Source organism: Melopsittacus undulatus, chromosome 2 (assembly GCF_012275295.1).
Source record: "Melopsittacus undulatus isolate bMelUnd1 chromosome 2, bMelUnd1.mat.Z, whole genome shotgun sequence".
Taxonomy (NCBI): Eukaryota; Metazoa; Chordata; class Aves; order Psittaciformes; family Psittaculidae; genus Melopsittacus; species Melopsittacus undulatus.
This window is the reverse complement of record NC_047528.1, coordinates 98,015,298-98,034,130: the sequence shown is the minus strand read 5'-3', so window position 1 is coordinate 98,034,130 and position 18,833 is coordinate 98,015,298. Positions and strand designations below refer to the sequence as shown.

Below are 18,833 nucleotides of genomic sequence, written 5' to 3'. Positions count from 1 at the left end.
AAAAATCTGTATTATCACAATGAGAATGTTTAATAATCATCTTTATCTGATTTGGTATCACATATCATTTCAATGCTAAGTGAACTGGAACACACTTACTATGTTCTGTTTTCTTCCTTTTCAGAAAAACTCACTTTCCAAGATATAGTATCTCCACAAGAGTTCAGGCAGGGAGAAGATGCAGAAGTTGTTTGTCATGTTACTAGTTCACCTGCTCCTGTTGTCAGCTGGTTATATCGGAATGAGGAAGTCACAACTATTGCTGACAGTTAGTATTTTGGTAACTCTTTAAGTTATACATTCTAATTAATTTTAAAATATTATTGTAAAAGAAGACTCATCACATTATAATGGAGGATTTTGATTATCCTGTCGTCATAAGCAGAATTTCACCAAGTCATGTGGTCTCTATAGAGAATCCATATGCAATGGGTTCCTTCAGGTATCATTTTTTCCAGTTGGGAATTTTGTCTAGATGTATTATGAGGGTCCAAATACCCAAAAGATTGCTGGGAACTTGTTTACAGGATCTCTTCATGAGCTGCCTTATAGGACTGAATAAGTTTTTAAAGCATGCACAGATAAAACTTCACTGTGCACAGAATGCAGCTGAGAGCTTGAAAAAGTAAAACTGCATCAAAGATCTGTCACAAAATTTTCATTATTTTCATTTTGTGTTTCCAATCAAGTTTGGTGCTGTTGGATTAACAAAGGAATAAAGCAAAATTTCCTTTCTTTTTCAAAATCATACATTTTGAAAATTAGGAATTTTTAAATTTTAGTGTGTCATCTTGTCTCTTTAACCATTTTCTTTCACAGTGCTTGAAATTTAAAAAGGTACAACGATAGAAACGAGTTCTAATTTAAATACCAGAATAGTTTTCTTGTGTTCTTTTCTAAAGTATTATCCAGATAAGATCCCAGTCATGCCTGGCAGGAAGCAGCATTTTAAATCATTTGAAAATAAGGCATTGTGAACTTTGTGAGTTTTGGCTACAGATATATATGGGTTTGTACTGCAGGTGGGAAAAGGGCATAGTCAAATTCTTACAGTTAAGATTTTTTTTTCAGGCATTGGGTGATAAAGTGACTCTGGTTTATGTTACATTTCCAGCTTCAAAATCTGCTATGAAGGATCTGTACCCATAACCTTTATCCATAACTTTAAATAACATGAAATTTGTCTATTTTAAATGGCATCTATTAAAAATAGAAGTAAATAACTGTTGGGCTTTAGTTCATAGTAAGCTAAAATGCTGAATAATTTCATATCCAAATTGGCTTGTGTATTGCAGTTAGTTTGGGGGACATGAGAAAGCAGCTTCTATTTTAAGCATTCTAGCACTGATGTAATAGAAAAACATCGGATAATTTCAGTGCTTTGATTTCATGGCTTTTTTGTTATATTATTGACCATTCTTCCATTTTAAATGTTATAACCTGTAGGATTTTTGAAAATCAAGTATTTATTTATAAAATGATAGAAATCATGCTCCTGTGGATGCTCTTGTCCTTAATTGTACAAAGATTCCCCATTTTATTGATGTGAAATGGAACATAAACTTGATCAAGGTGAATTGTGAATCCAGGATTGAGTGAGCTCTCCTGATTTTCAAGGCCAGGCTGGACGAAGCCTTGGGTGATATGGTTTAGTGTGAGGTGTCCCTGCCGATGGCAGGGGGGTTGGAACTAGATGATCTTAAGATCCTTTCCAACCCTAACTATTCTATGATTCTATGATTTTTGTAGCACAGACTTTTGACTATTTCAGCTTTGCAAATTCTTGGCAGTTACTAGTAGCTATATTTGTATGTTCCAGTACAACAGAAGACCAGTTTCTTCTCCCAGAAGGCCTGTACACAAAATCAGGTGTACAGATTTAAAGATTTTTTCCTGTATAGTAGGTCTATATCTAAAATAGCTGTAGATAAAATACCTTCTCATCATTCTGAGTAACTTTCTGTTTGTTTCTAAAACCTTATATGCTCCATTGCTAGATTGCTAGGATTTGTATTCTCTTTTGAGTTCTGCAGACAGAGATGGAAGTATGAAATTGTGGGGGTATCTGGCCATTATTATTTCATAAAAGAAAAAAATCAAACGGAAGAAATCTAGATGAACAATGACCTCCAAAAGTCTTTCTGGTCTTGCGTTGTTTAAGGTTTAATAGGGCAATATGTAAAGCATCATTTTCTGGGAATGTTCAAAGGTTGTCTTTATTGTTACCAAGAGCAAAATTGTCATGATTCATAATTCCATTGTATGGGAGTCAGGGACATTTTATTAGCTATGAAAGTGATTGGGATTTATTTCATCAACCAGGTCTTATCTGGAGCCCTAAGTGACTTACTCTGTTTCTGCACAATTCTGGGACTTCAGAGGACATTAAATGCAACTCATTCTACATTGCTTAAAGCAAGTAGAGAAATTTGATGTACAGACATTTGTATATCAGTTTATAGTTGAAGTTGACCTTAGAAGAAGGCAGGGCTACCCTGTTAATATGTATATGCTGCATATACGTATTAACATATATTACATCTACATATAATTGATGGCTTGGCTTCATGAGCAAAGATTTGGGGAAGGGCCTTAACCACGCTTACTACAAGCACAATGACCAAGGGCGAGTGAGATATGCAAATCTGGTTTGGAAAGGGTGCTTAAGCAATCAGGGAGTGTCCAACCACAACTGACATCTCCTGAGTAATCTCAAGCTACCCATGTGTTGGTCCACCCACATGCAAGGTTGGATCTGCAACTTCCCATGCACCTTGTCACCTACCGATTCGACCCTTCCAGCAAGCCCTTCCAGCCTGTGCAGTGGATTGTTTAGGTGAGGTGCAGCTGGCACAGAACTGACCCCACTCTTTACACCTGAGGTTTAACTGCCACGGCCTAGCGAGCTAGGACAGTGACAGCAAAGTCCGCAGGTCATATGTTTTGTAAGAGTGTCCTTCTCTTAGATGGAAGACCATACAAGGCTAGATGAGCTCCATCAGCCCAGGTTTGAAGATGGGAGTTTTCCTTCTCCTATGTTCTGAGCAAGACTGTAATTTCCTGGGTCAGTCTTGAGAGACTGCTGTTGCGAACCCACCGAGGCACCAGCAGCGCTGTGGTATCGCTATGTCTAGGAGGGATTCTGACTTAGAGGCATTCAGTCATAAACCCTCAGATGGTAGCCTCTCACTAGTGGCTTCTCAGCCAAGCGCGCGTTCCTCTCATACTGAGCAGGATTACTATTGCAACAACACATCATCAGTAGGATAAAACTAACCTGTCTCACAATGGTCCAAGCCCAGCTCACGTTCCCTATTAGTGGGTGAACAGTCCAACGCTTGGTGAATTCTGCTTCTCAATGACAGGAAGAGCCAACATCAAAGGATCAAAAAGCGACGTCACTATGAACGCTTGGCTGCCACAAGCCAATTATCCCTGTGGTAACTTTTCTGACACCTCCTGCTTAAAACCCCAAAAGCCAGAAGGATCATGAGGCCCCGCTTTCATGATCTGTATTCTTACTGAAAATCAAGATCAAGCAAGCTTTTGCCCTTGTGCTCCATGGGAGGTTTCCATTCTCCCTGAGCTCGCCTTAGGACACCTGTGTTAACATATAATACAATCTATACAATCACGCACATTTTATTCTCTCACTGCTTAGATCACTAAGGTATGTCAGAATTTAACTATGAGAGTAGCAGTAATCTATAAATGTAGTGTAGGTGTGGTATGTAACTATAGTGCATATGCAAAATTGTAACTTGTATACAGCTGGATAGAAAATATTGGGGACTGGTTCATCCTACATGTTTTCTGTATGCTTTTATATTCTCAGTATAATGTAATTTTATTAGTGGTTTTATTGTTTTTTTTTTCCTTACATTGCTATTTTTAATGTGCAAGATGGTTCTCTTCAAGATCAGTTTTTGTATGACAGAAGGATCTAGAAAGCTCTCAAAATTTATTTTTTGAAAATCCATCTAATTGTAGTTCTAGAGAGCTGCATGTTATGACTGATGTGGTCCATAAAAAAAAAAACATTCTCTCTTACTCTGAAAGACTAGATAAAACAGACTTCAAAACAGCCAGACTAACTCTCTAGATCATGGGTAGGCTGTGGCCATCCAGTTCTGCTGCTTCTCAGTTTAGTGTGATCTCAACTGAATGTCATCTCAGAGATAATCGTGTTTAAGATCGTCAACATGCTGTGTTTACATTTGGTCTAAAAGAAGAAATTACAGTCCTCCCTGAAAAGAATTACAGATTTGGTTGTATGAGGGACATGTTTCTTAGGAGTCTTAGTTTTCTTTTTTTTTTTCTGAAAGTTTTAATTTTTAATTCAACAGGTCTTTAGTCATGTCCTAGTCTTAGAATGAACAGCTGTGCCTAACCTTTTTGTTAGACGTTGTGAGTTCCAGCCTGGTATATGCCCTAGAATACAGTAAAATTTGCATATCATAAGCCAAAACTTCCTCAAGCTCTGATTATGAGGAACTGAAAAGACATGAGTAATCCCTCTTGCCATCCATACCACTTAATGTCTGATCTGACTGAAGCAAAAGGTGGTGTGACTGTTCTTCTAAATTAGGCATTTGAAGTTGAGTGAGTTGAGTCCAGAACATAGCAGTGAGCTGGAGGAGTGTATTGCTGAGTCATTGTCCACATCTACCAACTGTAATCTGTTTAATATAGGGGACAGTTTTTATTAGGATAACCATGGGACAGTGAACATTAACATTCTTTGTGTGCACAACATCTTAATAGTTCATGTTGTGTTAACAATTTATTCTACTGCTTTGAATCAACTTGATGTTCCACACTACATATGAATAGTGGTCTAACAAGATCTAACCTTTTCCTGTCAAGGTTTCAGTGCATTTGTTGACCCACATGGTCTATGTAGAATTTATTCCCGCTGAATAGTATCATTATATATTCTTGGGGGCATTTTTACAGCAGCATGAACTATTCTTTAACAAGCCTACAGAAGAATAAAACATTAAGAAATTAGGGTAGTTTCCAGTCCTCTTGTTCATCTTGTACATTAAATATTTGTTAACAAAAGAAAAATGTTGTCAGTGCTTAAAGACTGGCTACCTTTCACCTTTATAAAGCACAGCTTTCTTAGAATTGTGTAGGGACAGGAAAGAAAAAGATTTTATAATTTGTGGTAGTGTGTGAAATAGCATTAATGTTCAAGCGTTTCTTTAATAAACTAGACATAATTAGTGTAAATGTGTTGAGGACATTGCTATCCTGTAAACCTCTATCAGGTGAAGTATAATTAAATTTTATTTTTCTATTTGTCTTAATTTTCTGATAGAGTACTTGGTAATGAAATAGAACTCAGCATAAAAAGTTGTTTTATTTGTAGCTATGTATCTATGTATGCTCTTTGAATAGACTCTTAGTTGTATAACTATGTAAAAGCTTTTCTACCAGGTGTTATCACTGTTTTGGAATATCTGTGTTGTGAGAAATCTAGCATGCTTTAAAAATCTATCAGAATCAAAAAGGAAAGCAAAGTGAAAAAATGACACTTGATTGCTAGTTAAAACTAGTAAATTGCTAGTAAATGTTATCATCCTCCAATACTGATAGAATGACACTGATTCAAATAGAACAAGAAAGCTCAGTAACAAGTATGCAGGTTGTTAAAAAAAAACACATACAGTGAAATGCAGGAAGTAATTCTCCTCAAAACAGTCCATTAATTTTACTAGTTACAGTGGGTTGACCTTGGCCAGCTTCAAGGCACCCACGCAGCCACTGTCTCATCCTCCTCAACAGGCACCCTGGGTTGAGCCTACCTGGATGCTAGGTGCCCATCACTGCTGCTCTGTTACTCTCCTCCTCAGCTGGACAAGGGAGAAAAAATACAATGAAAGGCTCAGTGTTGGGGAAAACTAATGTATTACCAATCAGGTAAGAGTAGGATAACGAAAAGTAAACCCAAATCTTAAAAAACACAGTCCCCCCATCCCTCCCTTGTTCTCTGGGCTCACCACCAGCACAGTGGACAGAGAATGGGGACTGTGGTCAGTTCATCACAGATTGTCTCTGCTACTCCTTCCCTAGGGGGAGGACTCCTCACACTCTTCCTCTGCTCCAGTGTGGGGTCCCTTGAAACCCTCTCTTCCCAGGGGAGAATCCTCCACAAACTTCTCAAATGTGAGTCCTTCCCACAGGCTGCAGTTTTTCATTAACTGCTCCAGCATGGGTCCTTTCCATGGAGTGCAGTCCTTCAGGAACAGATTGCTCCAGCATGGAGCCCCCGCAGGTTACAAGTCCTGCAGCAAACCTGATCCAGCTCCTAACTCCACAGGGCCAGCCACTGGTCCTGCCAGGAGCCTGCTCCAGGACAGGCTCCCCACTGGGTCACAGCTTCCTTCAGGCATTCCCCTGTTCTAGTGTGGAGTCCTCCATGGGCTGCAGGTGGAGATCTGCTCTGATATAGACCTCCATGTGCTGCAGGGGCACAGCCTACCTCACCATGGTCTACACCACAGGCTGCTGGGGAATCTGTCTGTCACCTGAAGCATCTCTTCCTCCTTCTGCACTGACTTTGGTGTCTGCAGAGCTGTTTCTCACATACTCTCACTCCTCTCCTGTTCAGTAACTTTTCCCTTTTCTCAACTGTGTTATTCCAGAGATGCTACCACCTTCACTGATGGGCTTGCAGTGAGTCTTGGAGTCGGCTGGCATTGACTCTATCAGACATGGGGGAAGCTTCTAGCAGAATCCAAACCCGTAGCCTCCCACACAACCGGCAAAACCTTGCCACTTAAACGCAATACAACAGTACCAGGGGAGAAAATGAGGTTAAAAAGCTCATGGTTCAAGATAAAGACAGAGAGATCACTCACCAATTACCAGCACAGGCAAAATGGATTTGAGTGAGGGGAAATTACTTGAATTTATTGTTAAATAGAGATGGATGGTGAAACAGAAAGAGAAGTAATGCAGCATCACCCCCTTTCTTTTTCACAGGCTCAATTTCACTTCTCATTTTTGACTTCTCTACTTCCTGCATCCCAGGCAGTACAGGGAAATGGGCAATGGGCTTGTGGTCAGTCCATAATGGCTCCAGCATGAGTTCTTCCCATGAGGTGTAGTAGTTCAGGATAAACTTGCTCCAGCATGGGGTCTTCCACAGACTGCAGTGTGGATATCTGTTCTATCATGCTTTCTCATGGGGCTGCAGGAGGTCTCAGCTCTGCTGCCTAGAGCACTTCTTGCGCCTTCTCTCAGCTTGGTGCTTGCAGGGCTGTTTCTGTCATGTTTTCCTCGTTCCTGCCTCTCGGCTTTTGAGCACATTGTTATTTTTTCCCTTCCTCCACCAGGCCTTTGCAGGCACCACCATTGTCTGCAGGGCTCAGCTGTGCCCTACAGTGGGTCCATTGGATCTGTCTGGATCCAGAGCAGGGTAGCCCCAGTCACTTCTCACAGAGGCTGCCCTGCAGCCCTCCTGCTGCCAATGTCTTGACATGTAAACCCAATATACTAGTTTAGACATAAAGGAAAGAATAAAATAAATTCAGATTCAGTTTACTCTTCCAGGCTATAATTTTGCTGCTGCATGTGCAGGAAAGTGCATGCACATGTATTCAGAATCTGATTTTTTCAATTAACTTGAGATACTCATAAAGTCCATTGAATTTCAGTTTATGCTGCACTCTGCAGAAGGTAGACTGCTTTGTTGGATTATGTCTTCATACCAATTTATGTGAAGTGTTGAACTATGGCAAGATACATTAATGACTGAGTATTAGTGAATGAGCAAAGGAGGAAAAGCAAGCTGAGAAATGAATAAGCATAGTGCCATAAAATGGGCACGAAGTTGCTTAATATAGATAGTGAGAGAAGAAGCATTTTCTTATTTTATTATAAATGGTTTGATTTATCTTTTTTTCCATCTCTAATCTTTTTTAAATTCTACGTAGGTGTTCATGAATATTCTACTCATTTTGCAGTAATTTATAAATTTAACTTATATTTTATGACTCCTCAGAGTAAGCAGGAAGTTATGGATAGAAAATCCAGATGGAATTTTAGGAAATGGCAATGTATTTTGGACTGGGGAAAAAAAAAAAAAAAACAAATTACTTGGCTGACATTTTACTTTTAAATTAAAGAGTGTTTTGTCAATAAGCATTCTGATTTTATAGAGAAAGTACATTAATACTACTCAAGTTAGTGTTCTGCATGCTGTCTTGGTTTAGTAACACCACTTCATCTCTTATTTGCCTTTTTAGATCGATTTGCTGTATTAGCAAACAATAATCTCCAAATTCTTAACATCAATAAAAGTGATGAAGGAGTATACAGATGTGAAGGAAGAGTGGAAGCAAGAGGAGAAATTGACTTTAGGGACATAATTGTTATTGTGAATGGTAAGCAGTAAAAGATGTCAGATTGACTTCTTGCATTACTTGATTATCATAGCCTATTTTAAAATACGTCAGCTTCTAAAATACCATGACTGAACTGGGTAATATAGTTGTCATGTCTGCTTCATAGTACTTTCCTATAAATGTAATTCTTAATATTTTTTAAAAATACATCATGTAAATAGAATTAATTGCATTTCATTATATTACTGTAAATGATATATATGTAAAACCTGGATTATTGTTTTTAATCATTTACAGAACATTGACAATCACTGGAAGACTGAATTTCAGATTGTAATATCTAGTAATACAGTTCACACTAGTTGCAATTTTTGTTATCTGTGGTGAAGACTGGACTGCCGTACTTGCCTCTAGTGTCTCTCCTGTTGTTACAGGTCTTTCATTATTGGCCCGCAGAGCTATGAATCAGTACTGCAAGGCCAGTGATGAAAGACTACTACATACTGGCACCTGTTTTAAAAGAAAAGATTAAAGATAAAGGTAGTTAAATTAGTGATCATCATAACTTTATTATGTCTTATACATGCTATGTCTAGCTTTAGACATACAGAACTTTAAAATGTTCTGCAAAAAAAGATTGAAGAACTGCTTAAAAAGACTTTAAAAAAATATTCTAGTGAAAAATAGACCTGATAATGATTAAAATTCTCGTGTTTAAGAAAAGTGAGGAAATACTAGTATCAGTGTTTCATATTGTAGCTTGATTCCTAAGTATAATTATAAATTCCAAAGTTAGCGAAAGATCCTGTCCTGTGTTTTAGTTTTTTCTAGAAACACAAAATAATTTATTTTCCATTAACAGGACATACTGTTTTATTTTTCAGTTCCCCCAGCAATTACTCTGCTACAGAAATCTTTTAATGCCACTGCAGATCGAGGAGAGGCACTAACTTTATTCTGTAGAGCCACTGGATCACCTCCACCTGAAATCAGTTGGTACAGGTAAGTTTAGTTGAGGTCTGCACATCAGAGCACATTGTTTTAATGTGTCATAATATTCTATCATGGTCTATTAAGCTGGGCAACCTTAATTTTTTTACTGGTTTTAGGAGCATTGCTGTCCATTTCTGTTCTGACTTGTAAAGCTTAGATTCAGCATTAGTAAGTGAATGAACAAATACAGTTGCACTCAGGTTACCAGGAAGTGAGATAAATATAAGTAACTAAAATAGCATACTGACATGATTTTTCACATCTACGTGGAAACAAATAAAGCTGAAGCAATGAGTCTGTATCTCAATACAAGCAAGAGTCTCACAACTTCTGCACATGAATGCATCAGGTAAAAACATATGCAGTTATGCAATAGATATCAATACAGATCAGCAGTAGTGATAACAAAGATAACATTTTCCCCATCTGTAAAAATAGTCTAACCCTAACTCTCCATTTCAATGAGATTCATAAGGAGGTATTGCTTTAGACACCCACAGGATATGGAAATGTTTTAGTGAATTGAGTTTCAAGGTGGTTTATGTAATTTTAAAAATGTAATAAGTTTTGAAAATGGAACCAGTTTTAAAGCTCATGTGTGCTTTTTGATGTTATCGATAACATGAAGATAATATAACTGTATCATTTGGGAACACTTATACCATATAACATTTGTAAAAAAAATAAATATTCATAAACTCTATGTTCTTTCAATTTTAACAAAGACACATGTATCAGTCCTGGGATATAAAATATCTCAGACACCTCACACCAGTGCCCTTTTCTATTTTAGACCTGAGTAATTTGCATCTACTTACATTATTTCAGGTGAATTAAAAGGTCACTACATTTTCATAGAAGGACATAAAATAGATTGCCATAAATTCTTAATCTCCTTTGGAATCTTCGAACAATGTTGGATTCATTTTTAATATTAGCTTCCTTTGACTGACAACCTACATCTTAACATGCCAAAAATCATACGTGGTTTTAAATTTTTCCCTTGTGCAATTTGAATCTCAGGATATGCAAATACATAGAATGCGAAGTTAATTCCATCATGTGGCTTAGAATTAAAAATCTAGTGAAGAAAAAGGAAAACAAAATATGCAGAGCCCAGATTAAAAAATGGATAGTGAATCAAATGAAGGTTGACTGTTCTGATAGTTCAATGTCTTTAAAGTAATTTTTTACAATGTCTGTCTTACCAGCCAGAATTCTTAAAAGTTGTCTGAAATTGTGTACCATAAATGGTCTTGTTGCAAGATGTAAGACAGCCAACATTAATGTTTTATGCTGTTAAAAAAGAATGCATAAATTTGCACAGCTTGTGAATATCCTTGTTTACACTTGTGGGTTTCTGTCAATATTTTATAAATATTACAGTATTTACACAGGCTAAACGTCTTGGAAAGACACAGACTTTGTGTCTATCGATCCGTCTACTGAAGGATTTTCTTTTGGTTTGCCAGCCCCTGAGGCAGCTGACTTTTTTAAACCATTCATTAAGTATCTTTTCTAAAGATTTTCAAAAGCTTAACAGGCTTGTGTACTGGTTACTGAATCTTAAATGTGGAAGCTTCTGTTCTGCTCCTATTTTGGGAGCTATCATATAGTGAGGAATATTGACTTATGTACCTCCCTTCCCTGCTGGTGCTTTTTTGTTTGTTTGCTTGCTTTGTTGGGGTTTTCTTCACCCCTTTCACTGTGTTTTTATTTTGCCTTATTAGGCTATAAATTCTTGGCAGTTGAAAATATTGTTTCTTTTTTATTTGCTGACAGTGAGATATTGTAAAGTGGCAGGTGGAAAAGGCTCCTGGTGTCAATGACAAGATATTATTATTGATATGCAAATAAGGAAAAAAAATGGGAGGAGCTACATTATTTCTTCTAGTAGAATCCAACTTTATTCTACATTGTTCTCCAGTACTAAATTTCTGCATCAAATCTCTGAGCATTCTGTCCTGACCTGTTCAGGTCCCTTTTCACTCACATATAGGTAGCTGGTTAAAAGGATTCAAAATCAGTTGATATATTCTCCTTGCCCTTCAACTTATTTTGCAGATATGTCAAGATAAAGACTTTAGTTTCCTAGAATATTTTAGATGCCTTACCTTTAGAAATTAGGCTTAGCATAGGAAAACTAGATGAATATAATCTTTCTTGATCTTGAGAAAAATCTAGAAAGCATTATCAGTAATAAGAAAGTCTGTCAAAACTGATTTACCTAATATTAAAATGCTTGTCATACATTGAGGACCTAATTGAATTGATTTATCAGTACTAATGGCCAACTTGTCATACTCCAAATTTCCTTCTGTTTAGTGTACTATTTGATGTTGAATGTAAATTAACTTCGAATTTATGTGTTTCTTTTCTAACAAACAAGTGGAATTGCATCCCGTGAACCGATTGAACAGTTTCATCAGGTTCATGACCTAGGTCATGAAAAAATAAAAGTATTTTTAAAATAAATGACAGTGTTGACTTCAAGCAAGATTCTGGACAAAACAGTAGTTTCAAACTTTAAGCTCCTTAAGACAGTAGCTAATGTGGAAAAGCTTTAACTATTTGCATCTACCATTTCATTTCCAAGTGATGACAATGTTTAAGAAACGGAGGCATCTTAACTGATGTGTCAATCTACTTAAAAAAGAAAAAAAGCATTAGTTCACTTACAAATTAGTCAGTTTGAAATACCTAGTCAAGAAGGGTTAGTAAGGTTTAGTTGCTGCTGTACTTAGTATGCATGTTTACTTTGTTGATATTTCATGGACCGAGAGAGTCTAATTCGTTCACCACTTAACTGATATCTTTATTGAACCTGATTACATTAGTATAAAGCATACACTCTGATAAGCAATACACTAATAGACTTAAATTAGCCTGAACTGAAAGATAAAGATACAAAGATACAGGTCAAGAACTGGAAATCTTTACTCATGTGAATAGTCCTGCTGAAAAATTATGATTGTTTATGTTTGTGGAGATAATTTATACTAGTAAAGTTTAGATGGATCAATCCCCTTATCTTTACTGACAGGACATGGAATTATCTGACAAAAGAAATAATCCACTTTTAATGTGTTATTTATGCTTTCCTGTTCTCCAACATCAGAACATTAATCTGAATCTCTCCTGTTCAGTAGAGGGTCCAGGGAAATGTTTATAAATCTCATTTCTGCTCAGAAATTGTCATAGATATAGGGGACACTTATAATAACAGGCATTTGGAAGCTACATCTTACCTTGATTATAGACTTCTGTCTCTTAACATAAATCACTAAATTTTTTGGTGAAACCAACTATGGAAAATTAGATCTCTTCTGTTCTGCAAAACAATTCCTATGATTTGCTTAGGAAAGGAGATGATAGTATCACAGTAATGTCTTGATGTAGACAGGTAAATGGACTAGTTATTTACAAAAATGACACTAAAATATAAGCTATATAGATGCCAGGGAAATCCTATCAACAATATTAATGTTCCCAGGAAAGAAGCAGTATTTTCTTTTAGGGAAAATATAATTTTATAAAGTATGAAATCTGCATAGTTATCAGTATTATGTGAGAAGGACATGAAAATCATTGTTGCTTCAATCTTGAAATAAAACTGTATATTCTAAACTAGGCATATTGAATGGAAGAGAATATTTCAGTAACGCATATTGGTTTCATTTTATAAATAGTTAAATAGTTTTCAAGAGGTTGGAATTGTCAGCAAGATTATCAGTGCTTATGAAGATCAGGCAATTTTATACGTGTGTGCTTGTGAGAAGGGGATGTTGATTCAACATAAATAAGATCAAAAGGAGCTTGCAGCAAACTAGGCAGAATGAGAAGAAATTAAAAAAGTTAAAAATCCATGCTTGAAAAGGGAGCTGTTTTGAGGACACTGCATATGCCAACATGCTCAAAGGGACCGGTCCTTGGTCAACCCTCAGAGTTGTTCACAGGTTTTATTCTGTACCATCTGATCAGAATTCTTTCTAACATCTGGAGATATGCTTGCTTACTAAGTTGTGGCTAGCCAACAACAACTGGGAGGAAATAATTGGGAAGGGTTTCTTGTGCCAATAGTCTTCACTTGTGTGAGATTTAAAATATGTTTTCTAAGTTGGTACATTGTTACTTATGTGAAGTGCAACAGTTACACTTAGTTAATTTGCTTTTAAATGTGGCTCATGTACAGGTATGTGTGTCTAACCAGTTTACTTCTGCACTTCTTTGAGTGTAAGCTGCATGTTCTATTCACAAGCATTTTTATAACACTAAGTTAATATTGAACATTTAAGAATAAAGATACAGCATTTTCAATATGTATATATTTTTAGAACATGACAATAAATTTATGAAGCCAGGGTCTTGGACATGAAAGTGCAGTTCAGAATGCTTTGTGTCTAGAATGTGCACCTTCTTATGAAAAGACACTCATCCTGTAGAACAGTATTGGTTATGCTAAAATCGACTCCCTTCTATGCATGCTGCCAGTTTATACTAAGTGAGGTATTGCATTTTTGAGCATAATAGAAGTCTCTTCCCTCAAAAATTATTTTCAACATATTGATGCATTCACAGCACATTGCTTCAGAGTTTGGAACCTACTGGTTGATTTTTACATTGTTCTTATTTTTTTAGGAATGGTAAACTTATTGAAGAAAATGAAAAATACATGCTAAGAGGAAGCAATGCAGAACTAACAATAAAAGATATAAAGAACAGTGATGCGGGTCCTTATATCTGTAATGCTAAAAACAAAGCAGGAAATGATAAAAAACAGACATTTCTTCAAGTTTTTGGTAAGTACTGCATAGTACATTCCATTCTTCCTTTTTAAATGTAAACATTAGGGAGCTGAGGTGATAATCCACAGTTTTCATTGGAACAGTATTCCTTCAAGATATCTACTGATGCAGCAAACCACTGTATAATTTTACAGCTTTTTCTTCCCTGTTGGCTACTTCAACCTTTACACCTGAATTTAATGTAGAAAAGGCTATCTCCATCATTTTCTTTCTACTACTCAGATACAACGATGTTAAATTGTTAAATCACTCTGGTTTTACTTTAAAAGTTGTCTGCTTGCAAGAAAAGAAGAGAAAGGGGATAATTCTGAAAGGGCGAAAAAGTGTACTTTTTTTTTGTAAGAAGACATCAGTCAGAGGTGTTTCTAATTTTTTTTATTGGTTTTGCTTTCTTCATTTTTATTTAAGCTTATGATTGCAGATGTAGTAACAAAAATATCGTATCTGAGTTTCAAAGTGTAAAAGTTAAAACAGGAAAACCGCCAAACGATGCCCAACCAGCTCATGAGCAGTCGTCCCTCGATAGCTTTCCCCCTAGTTTATACACTGAGTGTGGCATCGTATGATCTGGAATATCTCTTGGGTTGTTTGGTTCCACTGTCCTAGCTGTGTCCCCTCCCAGCTTCTTATGCCCCATCCCCCCACCCCTCCCTCCAGCTGGTGAGGTGGTGTGAGAAGCAGAATAAGTGGTTAATTAAGTGTAAATGCTGCATAGCAACAACTAAAACATTGGTGTCTTAACATTATTCTCATCCTAAATCCAAAACACAGCACTGTACCAGCTACTAAGAAGAAAATTAACTTTATCCCACATGAAACCGAGACACCTCAGGGGATAGTATCATAAATTAAGCCTATTACCTTCTCTGTAATCTCTAAAGCTAACTCTATTTTTAGTATAATATTACATTTACAAGGTTCACCTCTAACTCTGAAAATACGGAGTAGAGTTCTGTCTCCTCCTACAAAAAAGATTACTTTTTCTTTTTTTCTCTTTCACACAGGTTAAGCTCAGTTGTATATAGAGCCAACAACTTGTCATACTTTTACTCCCCTTAAATATATCCAAAAAACTGCAGCCTGAAAATGGCAAGGCAGATGGCTGATTATTACAGCTAAATAGTTCATAAACAGCCATTTTGTGTTAAAATGACCTATTCAATTGCATTATTCTTTCCCACTCCATTGATTTGCTTGTCTCACATACCTGCTATCTTTAATTTAATTTACAATGCAAACTCCTTGGGGCAACAACTATTGTTTCTGTTACCACAGAGCTCTGGAAGGGTTGAAACTTGTAATAACAGTAATGTAACCATAATGCAATAAAAATAATAATAAAATTATAGTGATCAGCATTTAAAATTTTAGTACCCTGCACTTTTTAATGGACATGCCCATTTTAGTGCCGTCTAGCAGCTGCGTATGTTTCATTTCCATGCATGACCTAGATTTTTTTGCTAAACAACTTTGTTACCAGTATCAGTGTTAAAAAAAGCTGTTCTGATATAAAATTCTTATTCTGACAGTTCTTCTGCAACACTAATGCATGTACAGAAACCTATAGGCACACATCCCATTCTCCCAAATTCTTCATCTTTCTTAGTGCTTTTTATCTGTTCCATCTAATAAGGCACGAAAGAGTAAAGAAAGCCCTGTTTCCCTTAGAGGATTTCTTACTGATCATGATTTGCTCATCTCACTGTCATCCTGTTGTGTGCAGTAGTTCTCTCTGAATCATTATCTATTACTACCTAAATGATCTCATTCATATTAATGCTTAGGACTTGTACTAAGGCTTTTGATACAAATTCATTTATGTTTAGGCCTTCTGAATGGCTTGAAACCATAGGTGTTTTTCCTTGAATTCTTTATATATATTTTTTGAATTTGTCTCTGCTGGGTAGCAGATATATATCTATACATCTATATATCTATATATCTATATAGATATACATACACACACATATATATTAGACACAGAGGCATTAGCTTTTTGAATTATGAAACAACCACATTTTAACAGCTTTGGCCATCCCAATAAAAATTTCCCAAATAACATAATAACAAGCAATTGATTTAGGAGCAGACAAGAAGAGTTGCTACTTTAAAAGCATTCTTACATCATCTTACATTCTCAGACCTAAACATTCATTTATCATTCTTCAGAGTGATGGTAGTAGTGTTCATATACTTACTAATAAAAAAACTCTGATCAGGCTAAATGAAGCAAAATTAGCTTTAGTTAAAGTCATAGTTATGCTTTATAAGAATAGTGCTTATATTCTGAGCATACTTTTATATCTTCATTTTGTTTGTTCTTTTAACTGCTCATTTCCACTCTGTAATCAATCAAATGCTTGGTTCTGTCATTTGATGATGAATAAACAATTGAGCATTTCAGGAAGTTTTCTCTCATCTGTACATATGCCATAAAAAGAAACATTCATATGTCTTATAATTTCTATTTCTAGAAAGAGAAAAAATATTTTTTTTCTTTTATCTGATTTGGTGAAAAGAATTCAAGGTGTTCTAGCATAAGTTAATTTGAAGTTCTGTAGGCAGTGTTTTGCTTACATAATCAGTGAGAGGGTACTCTAAATGTATCTAAATATTTCATTGGCATTTCAGTAGTTTCTGACAATTTATTTTATGAAAGTCAAATGAGGGAAAAATACCTCAAGAAGCATTACAAAAGACCCTTTATAGTATAGTTTAAGCACATACTATTTTTATTTTCTAGTTGTCTTTTTAAGAATAACCTGAATTTTATATAGCAGGAAAGTTTCTGCAGCTGTGTTCAATGCAAATTTCATTGAGAAAAGTAAATGTTATTATTAATTTATTTTCTGTCATCAAGTAGATGGGGGGAAATGTACCAGACCTCTCCCATCTTATCACTCTTAGATGTGTTTCAGATGTTAAAAATCAAAACATTTAGGCCTTCAAAAGCCATGCATCTTACAAGCAAAAAAGGCTGCAGTGAGTCTATGAGGTTAGGGTGAGAGTTTGCCTAAATTTTTCCATTATTTTCAGGCTTAATGACTGCATTCCTCTTAAATTTCCAGTGTCTGGAGCACACCTAATTAGGTGGTCATTGTTTGAGGGGTTTTTATATATTGTTTTTGTTTCCAGTAAGATACTTTTCAATACATACATGGAAGCTCTTGATTTAAATTCACTGATAAATCTAGGAAGGAGATCCCATGGATCCGTGCATGAAACTACCTGTTCCTGCTCATCCCAGGTATTATAAAGTATACCAAATTCATCTTCACAAAGTGCAATGCGTTAGTTAAAGATTAGTGTCAAAAGTTTATGCATTTTTGTGTTACTTCTTCCTCCCTGTTACGTCCTTGCCTGCTTGGAACTCCTCTACTACACCTAAAGAAACTTTTAAAATAAAAAATTATACAATCTGTAAAGGCAGTGATACAACTTCTCTTATAAGGCAAGTCTTAAGTCCCTTTGAGTCTGAATTAGTAATAGCATTTTAACATGTACAAAGACTCAGGTTTATCATGCACTAAATCACTTGATACTGGTGTGTGTATAAGTCCCTATTATGTCAGAAATCAAGGTGCAGGAATCTGTTTCTTAGATACTTTCCTTTTTGGGCTCTAGCTTGTTTACTAAATTCAAGCAGTTTCCAGGAGGACATGGTTCCGATTTTGCTACCTGATTCAAATGTGGCTGTGCAGGAAGATAGTGTTAAGAGTATGATTTCTTACGTACCATGTTAATCAAGAAATCCTATCAGGCAGCAACACAGACATATACTAAACCTCTTAACAGTAAATCCATGTTTGTATTAACAAAACTGCTTTAAATTGTTTTTTTAATGAAATATAATCAGGACTGTTGAAGTTTTATATATGTGCTGCTTCTGATGAAACCATAGACATCTGATAAAACTCAGACATATGGGTAGAACACTGTGAATTCAATAAATTATGCACTTTTTCCAATAAATCACAAATCCAGAATCTCAGATTGCATCCATGTTCTTCTTAAGCTTTTTGGGGAGGCTGTAGGTGCACAGCAATGAACTTAGCCCTTGTCTGAGACAAATTCAGAAGAGACCAAGGAAGTAATCTGAAAGAAATTTGTTTATTGAAGAAGTGTTAGAGAACTTAACACCAACCTTCTCTGCTTAGAGAGCAAACTTTCTAGCCAGTAAATATTATTTATTTGGCTGCACTGCTTTATTAATATTTTTAAAAATGTATCTCTAGTAATATGCAGTTCCTTTTAAATAAAATTATTTTTAATGGAGCTTAAGCATAACTCCTTTCTGTATTTATGCCTTCTTTCATTTCAGTCAGTTCATTCAGTTTACTATTTTTAAGTACATTATAATACAAATATTCTTGACTGAGTAAACCAGCAAATACCTGGAGGCTTCCTGGCGTTACACTCCAAGACCCTGTATTTTAATTTGGTTTAAAATTACTAGAGTACAGCAAGCAAATACCAATTCAGTTTGAAAATAACCATGTCAGTTTAAAAAGAACACTTAAGGAATTGGATATGGGACAGCAAACGACTGTTTCAGTATTTCTTTCAGTACTATCTTGGCATTCTCAAATAAATATCTTTATTTACATGAACACAAAAGTATTTTGATACTTTCCAATGTCCAAAACATAATAAAAAGTATCAGTGTAAAAATTTCTAATTA

At 35.8% G+C, this 18,833-nt stretch overlaps 1 protein-coding gene across 1 annotated transcript in view; it reads left to right on the top strand.

Annotated features, from left to right (window-relative positions):
* Positions 1–18,833, top strand: part of NCAM2 (neural cell adhesion molecule 2) — a gene marked incomplete at its 5' end in the record, with an annotated part of 131,722 nt that overhangs the window by 11,584 nt on the left and 101,305 nt on the right. Inside the window, 4 exons of the mRNA XM_005151624.4 lie at positions 125–268; positions 8,256–8,393; positions 9,239–9,356; positions 13,986–14,146. Of these exons, the coding sequence (XP_005151681.2) occupies positions 125–268; positions 8,256–8,393; positions 9,239–9,356; positions 13,986–14,146 (561 nt within the window). The remainder of the gene's footprint in view (positions 1–124; positions 269–8,255; positions 8,394–9,238; positions 9,357–13,985; positions 14,147–18,833) is intronic.